This window comes from Mustelus asterias, chromosome 19 (genome assembly GCF_964213995.1).
Source record: "Mustelus asterias chromosome 19, sMusAst1.hap1.1, whole genome shotgun sequence".
NCBI lineage: Eukaryota > Metazoa > Chordata > Chondrichthyes > Carcharhiniformes > Triakidae > Mustelus > Mustelus asterias.
The window spans coordinates 12137970-12155875 of NC_135819.1; the positions used below are offsets into that span (position 1 = coordinate 12137970).

Here is a 17906-nt window from a genome sequence, read left to right on the forward strand (position 1 = left end):
TACGGGTTCGATTCCTGGCTTGGGTCACCGTCTGTGCGGAGTTTGCACGTTCTCCCCATGTCTGCGTGGGTTTCCTCCGGGTGCTCCGGTTTCCTCCCACAGTCCGAAAGACGCGCTGGTTAGACGCATTGACCGTGCTAAATTCTCGCTCAGTGTACCCGGACAGGCGCCGGAGTGTGGCGACTAGGGGATTTTCACAGTAACTTCATTGCGGTGTTAATATAAGCCAACTTGTGACAAAAGTAAATGAACTTTTAACTTTTTTTTCTAAAGCTTGCTGTAAATTGAGGGCATCATTGAGCTGTGTGTGTTTAGTTTTTTTTTAGTTCAGAACAGAATAGCAGCACCTTACAAACACTGAAGTATTTTTCTATGCTTGCAGTGGCTCACGGACGGAAAATCAATAATGTCTGCAAGAACTGTTATCATCACAGGCTGTTCCTCTGGTATAGGCCGAGCTCTGGCAGTGCAATTAGCAAAAGATAAATTGAAACGATTCAAAGGTGGGACGTGAGTTTAAATTACACACTGTCTAACTCTTAATATTGATGCAAGAGACTTAGCAGTCACCTGAGCTGCAGGTTATGTCTTACTGCGCTGTTGGAGATGTCTGTTCTCAGGTGAGATGTTGGACGGCCAACCTTTCAGTCCTCCTCACATCCCATGACAGTACTTGGACGAGCAGGAGAATTATCCCTGGTATCCTTGACCAATTGACATAATTAAAACGGATCATCCATTCGCACGGCGGCACAGTGGTTAGCACTGCTGCCTCACAGCGCCAGGGACCCAGGTTCTATTCCAGCCTCAGGTCACTGTCTGTGTAGAGTTTGCACGTTCTCCCCGTGTCTGCGTGGGTTTCTTCCCGGGTGCTCCGGTTTCCTCCCATAGTCCGAAAGACGTGCTGGTTAGGGTGCATTGGCCGTGCTAAATTCCCCCTCAGTGCACCCGAACAGGCGCTGGAGAGTGGCGACGAGGGGATTTTCACAGTAACTTCATTGCAGTGTTAATGTAAGCCTACTTGTGACTAATAAATAAACTTTAAATACAACTTATCTAGATCATAGAATCCCAACAGTGTTGAAAGGTGTGCAGTTTCGGTAGATTGGACATGCTAAATTGTCCCTCAGTGTCCAAGGATGTGCGGGTTAGGTGGATTGGCCGTGCTAAATTTCCCCTTAGTGTCCAAGGATGTGCGGGTTAGGTGGATTGGCCGTGCTAAATTGCCCCTTAGAGTCCAAAGATGTGCAGGTTAAGTGGATTGGCCATGCTAAATTGCCCCTTAGTGTCCAAGGATGTGCGGGTTAAGCAGATTGGCCATGCTAAATTGCCCCTTAGTGTCCAAAGATGTGCAGGTTAGGTGGATTGGCCATGCTAAATTGCCCCTTAGTGTCCAAAGATGTGCAGGTTAAGTGGATTGGCCATGCTAAATTGCCCCTTCGTGTCCAAAGATGTGCAGGTTAGGTGGATTAGCCATGCTAAATTGCCCCTTAGTGTCCAAAGATGTGCAGGTTAGGTGGATTGGCCATGCTAAATTGACCCTAGTGTCAGGGGGATTAGCAGGGTAAGTATGTGAGGTTATGGGAATAGGGCCTGGGTGGGATTGTGGTCGATGCAGACTCGATGGGCTGAATGGCCTCCTTCTGCTCTGTAGGGATTCTATGGTTCTTTGATTCTAACTCATGATTGTTAAAAAATGAAACCAAATATTAACTGTATATTACTTAAAGTTGTTTCTCACATTTATGAATTGTGTCCCGTAGACGGCAACTCAACAGTGGCACGGTGGTACAGTGGTTAGCACTGCTGCCTCACAGTGCCAGAGACCCGGGTTCAATTCCTGGCTTGGGTCACTGTCTGTGCGGAGTTTGCACATCCTCCCCGTGTCTGCGTGGGTTTCCTCGGGTGCCCCGGTTTCCTCCCACACTCCCACACAAGATCATCAGAGAAATCATAGAAACCCTACAGTGCAGAAGGAGGCCATTCGGCCCATCGAGTCTGCACCGACCGCAATCCCACCCAGGCCCTACCCCTACATATTTACCCACTAATCCCTCTAACCTAGACATCGCAGGACTCTAAGGGGCAATTTTTAACCTGGCCAATCAACCTAACCCGCACATCTTTGGACTGTGGGAGGAAACCGGAGCACCCGGAGGAAACCCACGCAGACACGAGGAGAATGTGCAAACTCCACACAGACAGTGACCCAAGCCGGGAATCGAACCCAGGTCCCCGGAGCTGTGAAGCAGCAGTGCTAACCACTGTGCTACCGTGCCGGTTAGGTGGATTAGCCATGCTAAATTGCCCCTTAGTGTCCCAAGATGTACAAGTTAGGGGGATTAGCAGGGTAAATACTTGGGGTTACGGGGAACAGGTCTGGCTGGGATTGTCCCTTAGTGTCAGGGCGATTACGTGGGGTTACGGGGATAGGGCCTGGGTGGGATTGTTATTGATGCAGACTCGATGGGCCAAATGGCCTCCTTCTGCATTGAAGGATGCTATGATTCTATGATCTGCTGCAGTCCATCTATATCTTATTGCAGTCATCGCAACAATGCGAGATTTAGAGAAGAGGAAACGACTGGAAGATGCGGCGGGCGATACATTGAATAAGACACTGGAAATTAAAGAACTTGATGTTTGCAGTGAAGATTCAATATGCAGATGCCTGGACAGTATTCCAGAACGAAAGGTGGACATTTTAGGTAAGGTTTATAAAAAGAAAGAAACCAAGGTGAATACATCTGAAGAGTTTCCACATTGAAATAAATATTTTCTTTCATGAAATTGAGACACCCTTGAATATGGTTAGTAAGTTTGCAGATGACACCAAGATTGGTGGCATAGTGGACAGTGAAGAAAGTTATCTCCAATTGCAACGGGATCTTGATCAATTGGGCCAGTGGGCTGACAAATGGCAGATGGAGTTTAATTTAGACAAATGCGAGGTGATGCATTTTGGTAGATTGAACCAGGGCAGGACTTACTCAGTTAATGGTAGGGCGTTGGGGAGAGTTACAGAACAAAGAGATCTAGGGGTACATGTTCATAGCTCCTTGAAAGTGGAGTCACAGGTGGACAGAGTGGTGAAGAAGGCATTCGGCATGCTTGGTTTCATCCGTCAGAACATTGAATACAGGAGTTGGGATGTCTTGTTGAAGTTGTACAAGACATTGGTAAGGCCACACTTGGAATACTGTGTGCAATTCTGGTCACCCTATTATAGAAAGGATATTATTAAACTGGAAAGAGTGCAGAAAAGATTTACCAGGATGCTACTGGGACTTGATGGTTTGAGTTATAAGGAGAGGCTGGATAGACTGGGACTTTTTTCTCTGGAGCGTAGGAGGCTGAGGGGTGATCTTATAGAGGTCTATAAAATAATGAGGGGCACAGATCAGCTAGATAGTCAATATCTTTTCCCGAAGGTAGGGGAGTCTAAAACTAGAGAGCATAGGTTTAAGGTGAGAGGGGAGAGATACAAAAGTGTCCAGAGGGGCAATTTTTTCACACAGAGGGTGGTGAGTGTCTGGAACGAGCTGCCAGAGGTAGTAGTAGAGGCGGGTACAATTTTGTCTTTTAAAAAGCATTTAGATAGTTACATGGGTACGATGGGTATAGAGGGATATGGGCCAAATGCGGGCAATTGGGATTAGCTTAGGGGTTTAAAAAAAAGGGTGGCATGGACAAGTTGGGTCATGCTGTAAACCTCTATGACTCTATGAGGCGGCACGGTGGCACAGTGGTTAGCACTGCTGCCTCACAGCGCCAGGGACCCGGGTTCGATTCCCGGCTTGGGTTACTGTCTGTGTGGAGTCTGCACATTCTCCCCATGTCTGCGTGGGTTTCCTCCAGGTGCTCTGGTTTCCTTCCAAAAGACGTGCTGGTTAGATGCATTGGCCATGCTAAATTCTCCCTCAAGTGTACCCGAACAGGCGATTTTCACAGTAACTTCATTGTAGTGTTAATGTAAGCTTTACTTGTGACACCAAATCCAATGCCAACCTAACAGACCCCTCTCCCTAACACAAACCACCTCTTCCCAACCACCTAAAATACAACAGAACCCATGCACCCACTACCCTCTTCCTCCAGGGTCCCAACCAGTTCCTTCCCCCCTTTTTTTCACCACCACGCAAATATATGCCCCCTATCCACTGCCCTGCACAAGATAAAAGTAACATGAGTAACAAAAAAAAGGAAAAAGGCCCAGGGAACAAGAAGACAAGCCTCAATATAAGGGCAAGGCATCTCAAGGGGCAACAAGGGTTGAGCGTGAGCTGAACAAAAAGAGGCAGAGTAAGTAGAAAAAGGGACATGTCCTCTCTCTGCCCGACCCCACAAACCTAACCCTAAGCTTTACTGTTAAGCCAAAATCCCAAACCCAACAAATGTACCAAAACCAATTCTGAGTCCCTACTTGCTTAGTCCCATTCTGAGTATTTTCTTTTATTCATTCATGGGACATGGGCATCGCTGGCTGACCAGCATTTATTGTAAGAAGTCTCACAACACCAGGTTAAAGTCCAACAGGTTTATTTGGTAGCACAAGCCACTAGCTTTCGGAGCGCTGCTCCTTCATCAGGTGAGTCACCTGATGAAGGAGCAGTGCTCCGAAAGCTCGTGCTACCAAATAAACCTGCTGGACTTTAACCTGGTGTTGTGAGACTTCTTACTGTGTTTACCCCAGTCCAACGCCAGCATCTCCACCTCACAGCACTTACTGCCCATCCCTAGTTGTCCTTGTTTAAAGTTTATTTATTAGTGTCACAAGTAGGCTTACATTAACACTGCAATGAAGTTACTGTGAAAATCCCCTTGTCGCCACACTCCGCCGCCTGTTCGGGTACACTGAGGGAGGATTTAGCATGGTCAATGTACCTAAACCAGCACGTCTTTCGAACTGTGGGAGGAAACCGGAGCGTCCGGAGAAAACCCATGCAGACACGGGGAGAACGTGCAGACTCCGCACAGGCAGTGACCTTATATAGGTGCGTTGGCCATGCACCAATGTGGGACCGTATAATGAAAGATGTTTGAATATATTATAAACAAGTGTTGACCATTATTTGTTGAATTTCTTGATCTTTTAACTCTCAATCTATCCTGCACTTTGGGATGTGACCCTTCAGCTTGGGTCCTGTAATGACTTCAATCAGGCCATTGAGGTTGGCCTATTGGAATATGAACTCCCCGATTAAGGAGTCAATCGATGTGCCAATCAGAGATTCTTTCCCGTTTATTTACAATTCCAACAGCAGTAAGAACATAAGAAATAGGAGCAGGAGTAGGCAATCTAGCCCCTCGAGCCTGCCCCGCCATTCAATAAGATCATGGCTGATCTGAAGTGGATCAGTTCCACTTACCCGCCTGATCCCTATAACCCCTAATTCCCTTACCAAAGAACAAAGAACAAAGAAGAGTACAGCACAGGAAACAGGCCCTTCGGCCCTCCAAGCCTGTGCCGCTCCTTGGTCCAACTAGACCAATCGTTTGTATCCCTCCATTCCCAGGCTGCTCATGCTACCGATCAAGAATCCATCTATCCGTGATTTAAACATATTCAACAAGGTAGCCTCCACCACTTCAGTGGGCAGAGAATTCCAGAGATTCACCACCCTCTGAGAGAAGAAGTTCCTCCTCAACTCTGTCCTAAACTGACCCCCCTTTATTTTGAGGCTGTGCCCTCTAGTTCTAGTTTCCTTTCTAAGTGGAAAGAATCTCTCCATCTCTACCCTATCCAGCCCCTTCATTATCTTATAGGTCTCTATAAGATCCCCCCTCAGCCTTCTAAATTCCAACGAATACAAACCCAATCTGCTCAGTCTCTCCTCATAATCAACACCCCTCATCTCTGGTATCAACCTGGTGAACCTTCTCTGCACTCCCTCCAAGGCCAGTACACAGAGTGCTCGCAGTCAGCAGTCTACCTTCGGGAGCGCCAGAGGAACTGACACTCCCGGTTAAATACAAGGGAAAAGACTCCCTGATTGGCCCAACAATTGACTCCTTAATCAGGGAGTTCATATTCCAATAGGCCAACCTCAATGGCCTGATTGAAGTCATTACAGGTTCTCCGTAAAACGAATGTTGTCATCTCCCGCTTTATCAGTTCTAGTGAAAACATCGTCTTCAGCAGACGCGGGATTTTGTATTTCATTTTGTCTCCCTGTTTTAGTAAATAACGCTGGAATGGGGCTCATTGGGCCGGTGGAGTGCCAGAGCTTAGATACCATTAAAACGGTGTTTGACACCAACTTCTTCAGTTTGACTCGCTTGGTGAAGGAAATTCTACCTGACATGAAAAGACGTCAAAATGGCCACATTGTTGTCATGAGCAGTGTGATGGGAATCCATGGTAAGTTGATGCCTTTTGCACTTCCAGCAACTGGTGGACTTCTAATTGTTACAACGCAGAGGTTAATCCCCCTTTACTTCACTTTGTAAATCTGGTAAATGTTTGGGAATGTGTTAACTGTTCGACATTAATGGTTAGAAGTTCATTAATATAAAGACCTGACACACGCACTGACTGAATAATTAACAAGTTATTTTTATTTTAGCCAACCAGGAACTTTAACTAAATCAGTAACATTTTAATTAAAGGAAGATTCGACTGAAATGCTGTTCGAAGGAACATTCATTACCAAAACAGTAATAACAGAATTTGAGTCACCCTCAAAGAAAATATACAACCATGTCCGCTACAACTCTCACCAACTTTTATAGATGCGCCATAGAAAGCATTCTTTCCCGATGTATCACAGCTTGGTATGGGCTCCTGCTCTGACTTACACCGCAAGAAACTACAAAAAGTTGTGAACGAAGCCCAATCCATCACGCAAACCAGCCCCCCCATCCATTGACTCTGTCTACACTTCCCGCTGCCTCGGAAAAGCAGCCAGCATAATTAAGGACCCCACGCACCCCGGACATTCTCTCTTCCATCTTCTTCCGTCGGGAAAAAGATACAAAAGTCTGAGGTCACGTGCCAACCGACTCAAGAAGATGGATCCCGGAGGGGGGGGGGGGGGGGGGGTTCAGACTGGATCCCGGAGGGGGGCGGGGGTCAGACTGGATCCCGGAGGGGGGCGGGGGTCAGACTGGATCCCGGAGGGGGTGGGGGTCAGACTGGATCCCGGAGGGGGTGGGGGAGGGGGTTCAGACTGGATCCCGGAGGGGATGGGGGTTCAGACTGGATCCCGGGGGTTCAGACTGGATCCCGGGGCCGCTCCCCGGACCCGGAGGGCTCGGCCTTTCCCCGGGCTGTGGTGCCGAGGCGGGGCGACCTGATCGAGGTGTACAAGATTATGAGGGACATGGACAGAGTGGATAAGGAGCAGCTGTTCCCCTTGGTTGAAGGGTCAGTTACAAGGGGGCACAAGTTAAAAGTGTGGGGTGGGAGGTTTAGGGGGGATTTGAGGAAAAACCTTTTTACCCAGAGGGTGGTGAGGGTCTGGAATGCGCTGCCTGGGAGGGTGGTGGAGGTGGGATGCCTCACATCCTTTAAAAAGTACCTGGATGAGTACTCGGCACATCATAACATTCAAGGCTATGGGCCAAGTGCTGGCAAGTGGGATTAGGTGGACAGGTCAGGGCCTTTCATGCATCGGTGCAGACTGGATGGGCCGAAGGACCTCTTCTGCACTGTAGTATTCTGCGATTTGGTGAAATCAAATTAAATAATGTCCTGATGACCTATGCAGGTGCTGAACGTTAACACATTTTGTTATCAAACTCAAACGTTGACTTCCTTTGTCTTCCCAGGTCTTCTATTCAATGATATCTACTCAGCATCAAAGTTTGCCGTGGAAGGTTTCTGCGAGAGTTTGGCAATTCAAACTCTAAAGTTCAATATCAAGTGAGAGCCATGAAGAGTTTTTCTTTTTAATTTGAAAATAAATGTTCCATTCTTCTCCTCCCCCCAAAATCCGGAATTCTTCATTTTAACACAATGTGTCCAATGTCTCTAATAGAATCCCTGCAGCTCACGTGGAGGCCATTCGGCCCATCGAGCATACACTGACAGCAATCCCACCCAGGCCTTATCCCCCTAACCCCACATATTTACCCTTCTATTCCCCCTGACACTAAGGCTGTAATTTTACCAGCACGCCCCCACTGGAAATGGGGCGGGCGAGGCTCGCACAACGACATTCTCCGTTGGCCACGGGCGGGAAATTATGACCTTCGGGTGGGCGTGCAGGTAAAATCCCACGTTAAGTGTCAATTTAGCATGGCCAATGATATTTCTCTTTTCCCCATCTCCTTAGCTGAACTGTAGAATTTTATTCATCAGTGTCGCAAGTAGGCTTACATTAACACTGCAATGAAGTTACTGTGAAAATCCCGTAGAACTGAACATGTGCAACTTTCCTTAGATTAACTAACTCAAAATAGCCCAGGGATTGTTTGTCTGTACAGTTTATTTTATTAGCATCACATTACATTAACACTGCAATGAAGTTACCGTGAAAATCTCCTAATCGCCACACTCCGGAGCCTGTTCGGGTACACTGAGGGAGAATTTAGCACGGCCAATGCACCTAACCAGCAATTCTTTTCGGACTGTGGAAAGAAACCGGAGCACCCGGAGGAAACCCACGCAGACACGGGGAGAACGTGCAGACTCCGCACAGACAGTGACCCAAGCCGGGAATCGAACCCGGGTCCCTGGTGCTGTGAGGCAGCAGCGCTAACCACTGTGCTGCCCCAATATAATTCAGTGCCTCGAAACACAATGTTGTATATTTACTTCCTGAGTCATCAGGGGAATTCCAATGACTCTGCTCCTATTGGTTCCGATTTTATTCAGTTATTTAACTTGCAATTATTTAAAATGGAAAATCTCAGAGTTATCCAAGTATTGTGGTGGTTGGTAGTTCTGAAGGAAGTTACTTAGAAGTCAGTACAAAATGATTAAGTTTCATTGCTTTACAGAGAGTACTGGAGCTAATCTAATGATGCAAGACAGTTTGTGTATTAAACATAGAAACATAGAAACTAGAAGCAGGAGGAGGCCATTCGGCCCTTCGAGTCTGATCCGCCATTCATTTTGATCATGGCTGATCATCGAATTCAATATCCTGATTCCCCGCTTCCCCCCATATCCCTTGATCCCTTTAGCCTCAAGGGCTACATCTAATTTCTTCTTCAAATCACACAACGTTTTGGCCTAACTACTTTCTGTGGGAGTGAATTCCACACATTCACCACCCTCTGGGTGAAGAAATTTCTCCTCACCTCAGTCCTAAAAGGTTTACCCCTTATCCTCAAACTATGACCCCTAGTTCTGGACTCCCCCACCATCGGGAACATTCTTTCTGAATCTACCCTGTCTAACCCTGTTCGAATTTTATAAGTTTCTATGAGATCCCCTCTCACTCTTCTAAACTCCAATGAATATAATCCTAACCGGCTTAGTCTCTCCTCATATGACAGACCTGCCATCCCAGGAATCAGCCTGGTAAACCTTCGCTGAACTCCCTCTATAGCAAGGACATCCTTCCTCAGATAAGGAGACCAAAACTGCACACAATACTCCAGGTGTGGCCTCACCAAGGCCCTGTACAATTGCAGGAAAATATCCCTATTCTTATACTCAAATCCTCTTGCTGTGAAGGCCAAAATACCATTAGCCTTCTCTACTGCCTGCTGCACCTTTATTCTTAAATATTATTTCTTTTGACATATCCGTGCATTACTCATTATCAGATGGTTATGCTGATAAGTTCTTCCCCATGTGTATGTCCCCCTACAGCATCAGCCTCATTCAACCAGGACCAGTCTTCACTGAGTTTGAAACCAAGCTGTATGAGGATGCTGCGAAAATGGATCTCTCCGGTACGGATGTAGAAACTGCAAAAATGTTTCAGCAGCTGTATCTTCCTTACTCGAGAGAGGTCTTCCAAGCTCTTGGACAAACAGCGGAAGATGTGGCTGAGGTATTCTTGAAATAACTTGTGCAATTGTATTTGAAATCAATATTGTGTATTTTATTAATGTTGCTATAGGGTATATTTAGAAATTTCAATGTACTGCGAAAAGCAGCATTTAGTGACTGTTACTTTACAGTCCAAGAATGCTATGGCAGTGGAGTCCATTCAACCCATCATAACCATGCCAACTCAAATTATGCAATTAGACCCACTCCCCTGTTCTTCCAATAGCTCTACAAATTTTTAAGTTTAAAGTTTATTCATTCATGTCACAAGTTGGCTTACACTGCAATGAAGTGACTGAGAAAATCCCCTAGTCACTACGCTCCGGCTCCCGTTCGGGTACACTGAGGAAGAATTTAGCATGGCCAATCCACCTAACCAGCACGTCTTTCGGACTGTGGGAGGAAACCGGAGCACCCGGAGGAAACCCACGCAGACACGAGGAGAATGTGCAGACTCCATACAGACAGCGACCCAAGTTGGGAATTGAACCCAGGTCCCTGGCGCTGTGAGGCAGCAGTGCTAACCACTGTGCCACCGTGCCGCCCACTTTTCTACACTTCAAGTAGTTGTCTAATTCCCTTTTGAGATTACTATCGAAACCATTTAATCGCCCTCTCAGGCAGCGCATTCTAGAATCATAACAACTCACTACATGAAAGAATTCACTTCTACCCCTCTAATCCTTTCCCAGATATCTTGGGGAGACAGTGGTGTAGTGGTATTGTCGGTAATCCAGAGACCCAGGGGGACCTGGGTTCAAATCCCCCCACGGCAGATGGTGAAATTTGAATTCATTAAAAATCTGGAATTAAAAGTCTCCTGATGACCATGAAACCATTGTCAATTGTTGTAAAAACCCATCTGGTTCACTAATGTCCTTTGGGTAAGGAAATCTGCCATCCTTACCTGGTCTGGCCTACATGTGACTCCAGAGCCACAGCAATGTGGTTGACTCTCGAGTGCCCTCAGGGATGGGAATAAATGCTGGCCCAGTCAGCAGTGCCCACATATACGGGCAGCACCTTGGCATTGTGGTTAGCACTGCTGCCTCACAGCGCCAGGGACCCGGGTTCGATTCCCGGCTTGGGTCACTGTCTGTGTGGAGTCTGCACGTTCTCCCCGTGTCTGCGTGGGTTTCCTCCAGGTGCTCCGGTTTCCTCCCACAGTCCGAAAGACGTTCTGGTTAGGGTGCATTGGCCGTGCTAAATTCTCCCTCAGTGTAACCCGAACAGGAGTGTGGCAACTAGGGAATTTTCACAGTAACTTCATTGCAGTGTTAATAGAACAGATTAGAACAGAATCCCTACAGTACAGAAAGAGGCCATTTGGCCCATCGAGTCTGCACCGACCACAATCCCACCCAGGCCCTTCCCCCATATCCCTACATATTTTACCCACTAATCCCTCTAACCTACACATCCCGGGACACTAAGGGGCAATTTTTTAGCATGGCCAATCAACCTAACCCGCACATCTTTGGACTGTGGGAGGAAACCGGAGCACCCGGAGGAAACCCACGCAGACACGAGGAGAATGTGCAAACTCCACACGGACAGTGACCCAAGGCAGGAATCGAACCCAGGTCCCTGGAGCTGTGAATGTAATGTAAGCCTACTTGTGACACTAATAAATAAACTTAAACATTAACAAACTTTGTGAGGGGAATTAGGAATGGGCAATAAATGTTGGCATTGCCAACACTGACCATGCCCGTGAATGCATTTTTACAAGTTTCTCCCTGGTATTCAAGTGACTTTTAATTCCAATTTTTTTTTATTGGATTCAAGTTTTACCATCTGTCTGTGATGGGATTTGAACCCAGGTCCTCAGTGCATTCCTCTGGGTGCCTCGATTACTAGCCCAGTGACAATACCACTATGCCACCGCCTCTCCCGTACATTTGCCCTTACACAACTTGAATTAAATGATGAATCAGACATGTCTGTTTCAAAGCCGGTGGATAAACCAAAAGCCGCAGCAGTGCGGTGTCTTACTCCTGACTTCCCTGTCCGTAGGGACTACAGGAAGGAAATGGGTATCGAGATTGTGTGAGGAAAAGGTTGTTTGTCCGTGAGCCTTACCCGCTCAGGTGAGGGGTCTGACAGCACCCTCGGCCAAGGCTCACACTCGGACAACACACTGGAGAGTGAGAAAAGGGACAGAAGAAATTGGAACAAAAAAATGGCCACGAAATTAGAGTAGCTATCACATGAAAGCACTGAATATTCACAGACTTAGGCTAGAGAGTTGGGAGATTGAATAAATTGGGATTGTTCTCCTTGGAAAGACGGAGGCTGAAGGGCAACCTGGTAGAAGTTTGTAAAATTATGAGAGGCATAGAAAAGTTGGAAGCTTTTTGCCAGGGCAGAAATGACAATTACAAGGGGGCACAAGTTCAAGGTAAGGGGGGGAAAGGTTCAGTAGCAATAGTCATAGAGTCATAGAGGTTTACAGCATGGAAACAGGCCCTTCGGCCCAACTTGTCCATGCCGCTCTATTTTCTAAACCCCTAAGCTAGTCCCAATTGCCCGCATTTGGCCCATATCCCTCCATACCCATCTTACCCATGTAACTATCTAAATGCTTTTTAAAAGACAAAATTGTACCCACCTCTACTGCTACCTCTGGCAGCTCGTTCCAGACACTCACCACCCTCTGTGTGAAACAATTGCCCCTCTGGACCCTTTTGTATCTCTCCCCTCTCACCTTAAACCTATGTGCGGGGGTAATTTTTTACACAGAGGGTGGTGGGGGCCTGGAACGCACTGCCCAGTGAGGTGGTTGAGTCAGATACGTTAGTGACATTTAAGACTTATCTGGAAAGACACATGAATAGGTGGGGAATAGAGGGATACAGGCGGCTGGTCTAGATAGGACAACATGATCGGCACAGGCTTGGTGGGCCGAAAGGCCTGTTCCTGTGCTGTACTGTTCTTTGTTCATATTTACTCGTAGACTTTGTCTGCTCAGATACTGATCTGATCTTGCTCAGAAGGACAGTCCATAAAGTAGTTATTTCATGAAGCAAGTAAGATGTTCACCTGAGCCAACCATTGATAGCCTTGGATCAAGTAGACTGGATTTGTAAGGCAGCGGCAAAGGGAGGCGTTGATGGGGGCTGGGGGGGTAGGCTGGTTAATTCCGTGCTTGTGAATGTCTTACCAACTTCCCGTGATTTTGTTAACAGCACACGGTGAAGGTGATTACCTCCGCAAACCCTCCGTTCCGTTACCAGACCAACAAACTCTACACGCCGCTCACCACGCTGAAATTCGCCGACCCAACAGGGAATCTGCACGTTGACACTTTCTACAAGATGGTCTTCCAACACGACAGAATATTCAATGCGAGTCTGAACCTGATCAAGTTGCTACGTTGGAGAGGCAGAAATAATCCAGGAGGAACTCACTCTTGATTACAATCAACTCAGATATCCGTGCACTCAATCTGCACCGTCCAGGTCAGACAATGTCTACATTTGTGACGGGGACCCCCGGGTTCGATTCCCGGTTTGGGTCACTGTCTGTGTGGAGTCTGCACATTCTCCCCGTGTCTGCGTGGGTTTCCTCCGGGTGCTCCGGTTTCCTCCCACAGTCCGAAAGACGTGCTGGTTAGGGTGCATTGGCCGTGCTAAATTCTCCCTCAGTGTTACCCGAACAGGCTCCAGAGTGTGGCAACGAGGAGATTTTCACAGTAACTTCATTGCGATGTTAATGTAAGCCTACTTGTGACACTAATGAGTAAACTTTAAAAAAAACTGCAAGAGCAAATGAAAAAGCCCTGAGAGAGCTTCCTTGTGGAATCCTAGTCCCGTCAGAACCGCCAACAGTGGACAGCCTTCTGTCTTAATGTAAGCCAACTTGTGACACTAATAAATAAACTTATAATAATATGGTGTGGGAAATTCTTTGATAGTGGCCTAACTTCTTAAAAAAAATTAAAAATTACTTAAAAATAAACTTGCAAAGGCAAGGTCTCTGCTCAAGATGTAGCTAAAATTTATTTTGAAACATAAAAATCAAACAAGACAAACAAAACATTGTCGTCGGGAGGCCTACGGATGGTCGAATAGCTCTGGGTCAGCACTACAAGACCCCTCCAAAGATCTGAGGCAAAATACAGTACAATTATCCTAATTACACAATTATACCAGTCCAAAGATGTGAGGGTTAAGTGGATTGGCCATGTGAAATTGCCCCTTAGTGTCAGGGGGACTAGCTAGGGTAAATGCATGGGGTTATGGGGATAGGGCCTGGGTGGGATTGTAGTCGGTGCAGACTCGATGGGGCTGAATGGCCTCCTTCTGCACTGTAGGTGTCTATGATTCTATACCTTCTGCTCTCTAAGATACTCCTTCTAATTTGATTCAATTTCATTCCATGCTAACACGTCAGTCCAAAACATGACAGATTACCTCAGCCAATTGCGATGCGCTACTTGACATAACGATATTCTATTTGTCCGTCTTAATACCAGATTTCTTCCCTTTGGCAAGACTCACTTCCTTGTTGCTATGTTGCTAAGGACGCCCCTATCCTAATTCCATTCCCACAGGGATACTGCCAAAACAATCTGATAGTGTCTCTCCTGGACCCATGGAAAAAAACACTTTGTCCTGTCTGGATAATAGATGTTTTTTATTTAGTACACTATGTTTCAATAACTGTCCCGGGATTCGAAACTATAATGTATAGTCTGCTGACTAATGGATTCTAGCTACTGAACTTTTGAATTCCTATCATCATCCCTGCACTGCTCGCATTTAACTGAGGCAGGCAAATATATTACATATATTAAAAATATAAATATGTTCAAATACATTACTTAATATTTCAATATAGAGATACTTAATACTTAAAAATCATATCTCATTTATTTTAATTCTGTCATTGCATTCACATATGAGTAAACTGTTAACATTATCTTGTTAAGCAAAGTAAAGTATCTTTATTTATTAGTCACAAGTAGGCTTACATTAACACTGCAATGAAGTTACTGTGAAAAGCCCCGAGTCGCCACACTCCTGTTCGGGTACACTGAGGGAGAACTTAGCACGGCCAATGCACCCTAACCAGCATGTCTTTTGGACTGTGGGAGGAAACCGGAGCAACCCTGAGGAAACCCACGCAGACACGGGGAGAATGTGCAGACGCCGCACAGACAGTGACCCAAGCCAGGAATCGAACCCGGCTCTCTGGCACTGCTATGCTAAATTGTCCCTTAGTGTCCCGGAATATGTAGGTTAGAGGGGTTAACGAGGTAAATATGTGAGGCTACAGGGATAGGGCCTGGGTGGGATTGTTGTCGGTACAGACTCGATGGGCCGAATAGCCTCTTTCTGCACTGTCGGGATTCTATGATATTCTGTCCAGTCCCCTCATGAATTTGAGCATCTCCATCAAATCTATGAAATTTTTCTGTGGCTGCTTCACAGGAGCTTGATTAGGTAGAAGTGGACGCCAATGTAAAGTCAGAACAAAGTACAGCATAGCACAGGAACAGGCCCTTCGGCCCACCAAGCCTGCGCCAATCACATTGTCCTATCTAGACCAACCGCCTGTCTCCCTCTGTACTCCGCCTGTTCATGTGCCTATCCAGGGGCAGGTGATCAAAAGCCTAGTCACAGATATAGGTTTTAAAGAGGGTCTTAAAGGAGGAGATAAAGGTGGAGAGGTTTATAGAGGGCATTCGAGAGTGTCTGGAGAGTCGACAACATGATAACCAAAAGTAGAATGCAGGAAGTAGGGATGCACCGTGCACAAGAGGCCAGACAAATGGGAAAATTACACACTACCCTTCCACAGCCAGTCTGGCACTTCCTCTAGAGAGATAGAGCGCAAGCTCTTGCTCTCTGAGCAACCAGAACCAAACAAAAGGGTGTAAAGATAGAATACATTACAGGGAAAAGCAGTGAGGGGTCCATTCACTACATCATGAGGCTGACAAACATCACTTCAATACTCAAGAACTTGAGGTTAAAAGTCTTACTCTTGTTTTGTTCCTTTACACCCACAATGCCGTGAGGGAGGGAATTCCAGGATTTTGACCCAGCGACTGCGAAGGAACTGCCGATATATTTCCAAGTCAGGATGGTGAGTGGCGTGGAGGGGAACCTCCAGGTGGTGGTGTTCCCATGTATCTGCTGCCCTTGTCCTTCTAGTTGGAAGCAGCCATGGGTTTAGGAGCTATAGCCTGAGGAGCCTTGGTGAATTCCTGCAGTGCATCTTGTATACACACAGAAGGATGTGGAAGCACTGGAAAGAGTGAAGAGGAGATTTACCAGGATGCTGCCTGGTTTGGAGGGTAGGTCTTATGAGGAAAGGTTGAGGGAGCTAGGGCTGTTCTCTCTGGAGCGGAGGAGGCTGAGGGGAGACTTAATAGAGGTTTATAAAATGATGAAGGGGATAGATAGAGTGAACGTTCAAAGACTATTTCCTCGGGTGGCTGGAGCTATTACAAGGAGGCATAACTATAGGGTTCATGGTGGGAGATATAGGAAGGATATCAGAGGTAGGTTCTTTACGCAGAGAGTGGTTGGGGTGTGGAATGGACTGCCTGCAGTGATAGTGGAGTCAGACACTTTAGGAACATTTAAGCGGTTATTGGATAGGCACATGGAGCACACCAGGATGATAGGGAGTGGGATAGCTTGATCTTGGTTTCAGATAAAGCTCGGCACAACATCATGAGCCGAAGGGCCTGTTCTGTGCTGTACTGTTCTATGTTCTATGTGGTGCCAATCAAGCGGGGCTGCTTTGTCCTGGATGGTATCGAGCTTCTTGAGTGTTGTTGGAGCTGCACCCATCCAGGCAAGTGGGGAGTATTCCATCACACTCCTGACTTGTGCCTTGTAGATGGTGGACAGGCTTTGGGGAGTCAGGAGGCGAGTTATTCGCCGCAGGATTCCTAACTTATGACCTGCTCTTGTAGCCACTGTGTTTATAAGGCTGGCCCAATTCAGTTTCTGGTCAATGGTAACCCCCAGGATATTGAAAGTGGGGGATTCAGCGATGGTCATGCCATTGAATTTCAAGAGGGCTATGGTTAGATTCTCTCTTGTTGGAGGTGATCGTTGCCTGGCACTTACATGGTATGAATGTTACTTGCCACTTGTCAGCCCAAGCCTGGTTATTGTCCAGGTCCTGCTGCATTTGCACATGGACTGCTTTCCACATGTACATCATTATAATATACACATCTCAATTGAAAATTAATATTCCTGGATGTGGAAAGGTTAATGGACAAAACATAACTGAGCGTACCTCATTTGCTTCCCCGCTGTCATCAGACTTTTGAATGGCCCTATCATATATTAAGCTGATCTTTCTCTTCACCCAACCTGTAACTGCAACACTATATTCTGAATCATCTCCTTTCCTTCTTAGTTATGTACTCTACGAATTTGCCTGTATAGCGCGCAACTATGTATGTTCCCAACACCCGTGACAATAATAAATCAAATGTCAGACTCATGTTATGGAGTCATATAGAACATAAAGCACAGAAACAGGCCATTTTTTTTATTGATTCGTGGGACATGGGCGACGCTGGCTGGGCCAGCATTTATTACCCATCCCTCATTGCCTGAAGGCAGTAGAGAGTCAAGCACATCGCTGTGGCTCTGGAGTCACGTGTAGGCCAGACCAGGTAAGGACAGCAGATTTCCTTCCCGAAAGGACATTAGTGAACCAGATGGGTTTTTCCTACAATCGACAATGGTCGTCAGTAGATTCTAATTTCCAGATATTATCATAGAATCCCTACAGTGCAGAAGGAGGCCATTCGGCCCATCAAGTCTGCACCGACCACAATCCCACCCAGCCCCTATCCCCATAACCCCACGTATTTACCCTAGCTAGTCCCCCTGACACCAAGAGGCAATTTAGCTTGGCTAATCAACATAACCCGCACATCTTTGGACTGTGGGAGGAAACCGGAGCACCCGGGGGAAACCCACGC

The 17906-nt window shown here is 46.6% G+C and overlaps 1 protein-coding gene across 1 annotated transcript in view; it reads left to right on the top strand.

Annotated features, from left to right (window-relative positions):
- Nucleotides 1–400: 400 nt before the first annotated feature.
- LOC144507795 (retinol dehydrogenase 8-like) overlaps nt 401–17906 on the top strand; it is a 34957-nt gene continuing 17451 nt past the window's right edge. The window contains exons 1-6 of the mRNA XM_078235096.1: nt 401–503; nt 2547–2708; nt 6182–6361; nt 7771–7864; nt 9764–9947; nt 13135–13407. Of these exons, the coding sequence (XP_078091222.1) occupies nt 407–503; nt 2547–2708; nt 6182–6361; nt 7771–7864; nt 9764–9947; nt 13135–13362 (945 nt within the window). The 5' untranslated portion in view covers nt 401–406 and the 3' untranslated portion in view covers nt 13363–13407. The remainder of the gene's footprint in view (nt 504–2546; nt 2709–6181; nt 6362–7770; nt 7865–9763; nt 9948–13134; nt 13408–17906) is intronic.